Below are 6,122 nucleotides of genomic sequence, written 5' to 3'. Positions count from 1 at the left end.
TCGGTGTTTGACAAAAAAAGGAGGAAGAGATTGCTAGGGGAATGATAAAGAAAAGAATAAAAAATTCATTAAAATTATAGCACATCTCTCCGTATGCTTTCATATTTCAGAGCATACCGTTCAGGTATGCCAAATTTTTTGAGATTTAGAACATCTCATGAGAGATGCTTTTTGGTGTTTGGTGTGCCAAATGCCAAATATTTGGCATTTGGCACACCTGATGAGAATGCTTTTACAATAGAGGAGAACTTGGTTGACAATCAAGTTAAAGAGCTAATAGACACAAATTGGAACTAATATGAATCAACTCTTATTATTCTCTTCATCTTGGCCGTGGCCGTGGTATAGGATCATACAATGGATTACACCTCTCTCTCTCTCTCTCTCTCTCTCTCTATGTATTTTTCTAGATCCCCTTCTTAGGTGGAGGAGGATCCTATTTAAACTAGTGATCTCTCCCTTCAGTAGTAGGATTGTGTGGTGGAGATCAAGAGATACTTGTCCCATCAAGTGTCTCTTCCACCTTTTAGGAAGGCAAATGGATTGTTGTGTAAAAATTATTATTTGGGTAGGTCATTCAGTAATAAATGTAGCCCTTAATAGGTGGGTACATCATTTAATGTGGAGGCAACAATTGTTAAATTTAGGCACTATCTATTCTGGTTTGCTGGGTGTATTTCTATTGGATTGTGGCCCTGCCTTAGTTCTTCCATGGTTTGTTTAAGTCGTTGGTCATGTACCAAGGTTCTAAATCTCCTTGGCAGGTATTAAACTACAACAAAGACCATCGCTGGGCTAGGATCCATGGTCTCACCCTATCATGGTGCTCGGTTAGCCCTCACTATTGGTACATTGGGTCGGGCTCTAACCTTCACCACCTATAGTACTTCACTGCATAGAGTTGCTTGGAGTCAGCAGTGTCAACCGCAAATTGGAGCAACATTTCAGTTCAAAATTATCCACTCTCAAATTCCAAACCAAAATTTGGAGCAACATTTGAGTTCAAAATAGGTTTAGCCTATCCGAACCCATTACAAATGTATCCTCACAAAGCTAGACCCAACTTTAAAAATTCATGACCTTGAAAGTTGAAAGGTCAATGATTTTCTTCTTTCTTTCATTTTAATTTAAAAAAATAACATAGTGCATTCACATGCCTAAATACAATTTAAATTTACTTACAACAAAGTGACTGAATTTAAATTTAAATTGTACTTTGCCTATTATAAATATAAGATTTTGCAAAATACAAGTAGGTAGTAAATGCAACTGCACTAATTCCAGCAATTAGCCAATAAAAATAGTCAAGATGTGCCCGATTAAGATTATCAGCAAACCAACTATCTTTGCCATCCCCACCAGTCACCTGTTTCTTCTTTTTTTTTCTTTTCTCTTTCAATGATTTTCTTCTTTCTTTCATTTTAATTTAAAAAAATAACATAGTGCATTCACATGCCTAAATACAATTTAAATTTACTTACAACAAAGTGACTGAATTTAAATTTAAATTGTACTTTGCCTATTATAAATATAAGATTTTGCAAAATACAAGTAGGTAGTAAATGCAACTGCACTAATTCCAGCAATTAGCCAATAAAAATAGTCAAGATGTGCCCGATTAAGATTATCAGCAAACCAACTATCTTTGCCATCCCCACCAGTCACCTCCTCAATGATAGAGACAAGAAAGCTACTTAAAAAATTCCCAACCCCCAAAATACTAAGATAGAGGGCAAGACCAACACTTCTTAATTCACTTGGGACCTGATCATAGAAGAATTCTTGTAGCCCAACAATGGTGAAAACATCAGCAATTCCAGACAAAACATATTGAGGAAGAAGCCACCACACACTCATTGGAATAGTCACATCTGGCATATCAACCAACCCATATTCCTTAGCAGTTTTGAGCCTTTTTATTTCAACTAGAGCTGCAACTACCATGCAAATGACAGATAAAAGCATCCCAGCTCCAATTCTCTGTAGCATTGTGATTCCAAAAGGTTTACTGGTGATAGCCCTTGCTATAGGAACAAAAATACGATCATATACAGGAATGAAAAAAACAACGGCCAAGCCGATAAAGAATTGTAGTGAAGCAGCTGGTATCTCAAAGCCAGGAAAAATTGTTCTATCAAGAGTAGCCCCTTGCTTGGTAAAGAAAGTTGAGGTTTGTGCAAACACAATGGCATAACCTAAGCTTGTAGCCCAAATTGGAACAAGCCTAAGAACGGCCTTTGCTTCTTCAACATCACTGACAGTACATACCTTGCCTTGCAAGGCTTTGTTGAGGAACCTGTCACAATAGTGGATCCAAATCATTCTATAAAAGGAGATTAGATCTAAAAAAGGAATTAAAATTTGTTTTCTTGATCTGACAGAGGAGCAAGACTTGTTCATTAGTTGGGAAACAGGTGGTATGACTATTTTTTAATTAGTAATATATCAAAATTCTGATAGTTTTCTAGAAACCTGTCGATAAGTCCTAAGCTAATTTAGTGGAGCATAGGTAAAATGAATGGTTTACGTAGCAAACTAACGCTGGCAAATTGGTCAAGTTAATTGTGTTCAAGTTTGACATTGTCGAGTTTAGGTAAGATTGGGTTCAAGTAAACAATGGGTCGGTCGTACTAAATGTGTTGCAAAACCTATAAGCCATAACCCTTATACATTCTTTTTAGTGTCAGGTCAATCTAGTTTGACCTGTTTTTTTCACATGCAAAAAAAAAAAAAAATAATAATAATAATAAGTAAAAATGAAACTTGATCAAATTGGCTGTCTTCTTTCAACACAAATAAGTGAACAAATAATAAAACACTCTTAAGTAGAAGTTAAAATAATACACAATTTTTTTTTTTTTTTTTAATACGAGAGCACATAAAATTTTAAGTTTACATAGTCTATGGTTCACTAAATTGAAGTCTTCAAGGCTCCACTATGTTAAGAAAGAGTCTATAAGTATTCCTGACAAGAAAAGAGCTTAAAATAGAGAGGAAAAAAAAAAAAGTGAAAGTGCGAAAATATTTTTTCACAAGATCGAAGAGCCAAAATAGGCGAAAGTTTTTCCTTTGAAAATAAAAAAAGTTGACCCAAGTGACATGTGGATTGAACTGAACAGGTATTTTAGCAAAGTCGGATTTGGGTCAACCTAATTTTTTTATGGGTAAAAAGTCATACTAATACCAATATTTTTCTTTCGGGCTTATTAAGTCCAAGTCTAATTTTATTATGTCTAGTCGAAACCCATAAATAAGCTTTTGGATTAAATGTGTTTATTATATGTCAGAATAAGGTTTTAGTTGTCTTCTCCCAGTATTATCTCTTCAACAAGTTAACCTCCTGAACCCTTTATATCATATTTGTATATTTGTACACAAAATTTCTTTTTTTTTTTTTGGGACAAGAAATACCATACTAAAGAGGTAGTAAGTCTTTAAAATAAAACTGAGTATTGCTCTCTTACTTGAATTGTTCAGAGTTATGCTGTGGCAGGGTTCTGCAAGCTTCCTCTTCAATAGCTATTTCTGATGGTTTAGGCCGCCAATTCTCAATTGCGGTAACAAACACCTGACCGATTCTCACAAATGGGCTTTTCACCTCTTTGATACCATATCGATAAGTTCTAGTACCAAGCAAGAAGACACCTAAGGCAATGACCATTGCAACACAGGGGATTCCAAATCCTAGACCCCAACTAAGGTTTTCTTGTACATAGGCTAGGATCAACATTGCCAAAGAAGTACTTGCACATAGTCCAAAATACCACCAATTGAAGAATGAGCTTTTGGCTCGGCATTCCACCGGATCTTCTCCATCAAACTGGTCAGCTCCAAAAGCTTGAACGCAAGGCTTATGTCCACCTTGCCCAACAGCTACTAGATATAGAGAAATGAAGAATAAATTCACTTGGAGCTCGGAAGAAGCTAATGTAACTTTGTTTTTGCCCACGTAATTGGAGGTACTGATAGAAGGAAGCATAGCTGACAGAGTCAGCAAGCCTAGTCCCTGTGATTAATCCCAATCTAAGTCATGGATGGTTAAAGTAAAAAAACCAAGCACCTAAGTTTAAAATATAATGCTGAAATATTAATGTTTGGTTTGGGAAGATTTGGTTTTGAAAGCTGATGCTATCTCGTCATAAAAAAGTGTGTTGTTTGAAAGACCTTTTGTTTCTATGAAGATCAACGTCAGACAAAGAACCCATAAAAGGAAAAAGAAAAAAAAAAAAAAAAGTATAAACATTGAATTTTCTTTGGGAGAGTAAAAGGGGTAGAAATGTCATTTTAATCAAACCACTTCCCTCTCCATTTTCTCTCCAATTGTGGGCTGAAAATTGGTGTGCCATGGGAGAAAATAAGCCCCATCATTTTTTCTCCTCCAAAATCATTCTAACCAAACCGCCTTTCTACCTAAAATTTCTCATATTTTCTCTCATTCATTTTTCATCCTCTCTATTTTCACTCCAATCAAACATAGTCTAGGGGAGGGAGAGAGAGAGAGATACGCACCAGAATGTAAATGCAAGAAGCAATAATAATGGTGCGGTAGCGCCCCAGATAAGAATCAGCTACGAATGCTCCTAAAAGAGGAAGCAACGATGCCGTTCCTGACCAAGTGTTGACGTTCTCGGCTGCAGTGGCTGTTGATTGCCCCAGCTGCTCAGTCAAGTACATGACCAGGTTGCAGCTAATCCCATAATATGCAAACCTCTCCGCCACTTCCACACCTAATATATAATAATAATAATATTAACCATCATATTCATACATAATACTAATTTTATGCCCAAAAACACAAAAGGAGATGATCATCACATTTCTTAATTATTTGAGAGATTTTTCACTTTGTTGAATTGACTTGGGTGAGACTTTCTTTCTTACCTATGATGAAACATGCAGACCTCCAACCTCCGGAATTGGATCTGAGGACTCGCTGGCCTTTGTAGTCAACGACGGCATTTGCAACTGTGTCTAATAGCAGTGGCGTTTCAATGGACATTTCTAAAACCACACGACAAAGTTAACAACCTCACACAACCCTACTTTGAAATTTGAGAGTTTTTTTTTCTTTTGGTAAACGAAATTTGAGAGTTAAGTTGAAAGGGAGAGAGCTAAAGTGTTGCTTCTATCTACTCTTCTCACTCCAACAATCATTGTACTTGGTTGGTCGCTTTGCTGTACAGCAAGTCCTCTTTCAAATAAAAAAAAAAAAAAATCGCTTTCGCTATTTGTTTTATATTTTGGCTGAATGTGTGTTTATTTATTTTTATTTTTTTGAGGGAAAATATTTTGGCTGAATGTGATTGCTTTAAACAGTTGTCAGGGTTGACTATACTTTATTCTACTACTTCCACGAGAAGCACGCTGAGTTATTTCAATTGAATAATTATCCCATATTAAAAATAAAATAATAAAAAAGTACTGCCCCAAGTTCAGAATTAATGAAAAGTTAATTTTGTGCAGCGATCATGGACAACACCAATTCCTACACTCCGACTAAAATTTGAATGAGGTTCTAAACTACATAGGTATTGGCTGTGGTAAAAAGATGAAATTTCCTGTTCGTGAGAATGAAACGCAGGATGAGAGAGAGTTTGGCAGTGGGAACGGAGAAGTGAAAATAAGATAAAATTGAAGACTTCAAAAAGTGGCATTGCCGATGAAGTGTAGAACTACTGAAAGTCTATGAAGTGATTGAGATGTGCGGTGGAAAATGAAAGAGGTAACCATCAACAGTCAGGCTTCAGCACAGCACCTGACAATTTTTTTCCCTCTAATTCTCGTTTAACGAATAACCATGGTTTTAAAAATTGGTACGGTGAAAGAACCGGTATAGAGACTGATTATCGGTTTTATGGTCCGACCGGAGTCGAACCGATGGTCGAACCAATGATATCATAAATAATTTAATTTAAAATATTTAAATAAATTTTATGTGAATTTTTATTTTTCATAAATTATATTAAGAAAATATTTTAAAAAATAAAAAATTTTCATTATTCTTCATTTTTTTCCTAATTAATAATTATTAAAAAAGTATAATTTGCTATTTGAGCTTCATGTATATATATATATTACAAATAATATTTTTTTTGGGTTGTATATATAAATAATAGTTTGAT

The 6,122-nt window shown here is 35.2% G+C and overlaps 1 protein-coding gene across 2 annotated transcripts; it reads right to left on the bottom strand.

Moving 5' to 3' along the window:
• Positions 1-1,193: 1,193 nt before the first annotated feature.
• Positions 1,194-5,155, bottom strand: LOC115987556 (protein NRT1/ PTR FAMILY 5.10-like). 2 transcript variants are annotated; one of them, XM_031111138.1, is made up of 5 exons: positions 4,882-5,155; positions 4,510-4,727; positions 3,465-4,006; positions 1,666-2,296; positions 1,194-1,366 (listed from the first exon to the last, which is right to left on the bottom strand). In XM_031111138.1, exons 1-5 carry the CDS (start codon positions 4,997-4,999, stop codon positions 1,205-1,207), a joined length of 1,671 nt encoding a protein of 556 aa, XP_030966998.1. In that variant the 5' UTR covers positions 5,000-5,155; the 3' UTR covers positions 1,194-1,204. The 2 variants fall into 2 exon arrangements, with proteins under 2 accessions (XP_030966998.1, XP_030966997.1); XM_031111137.1 differs by lacking the exon at positions 1,194-1,366 and having other exon boundaries at positions 1,493-2,296; positions 4,882-5,154.
• Between the last annotated feature and the right edge of the window lie 967 nt (positions 5,156-6,122).

The sequence above is a fragment of the Quercus lobata genome, chromosome 4 (genome assembly GCF_001633185.2).
Source record: "Quercus lobata isolate SW786 chromosome 4, ValleyOak3.0 Primary Assembly, whole genome shotgun sequence".
NCBI lineage: Eukaryota > Viridiplantae > Streptophyta > Magnoliopsida > Fagales > Fagaceae > Quercus > Quercus lobata.
Note: the sequence above shows the minus strand (reverse complement) of the source record. Positions and strands in the feature narration are given on the sequence as shown.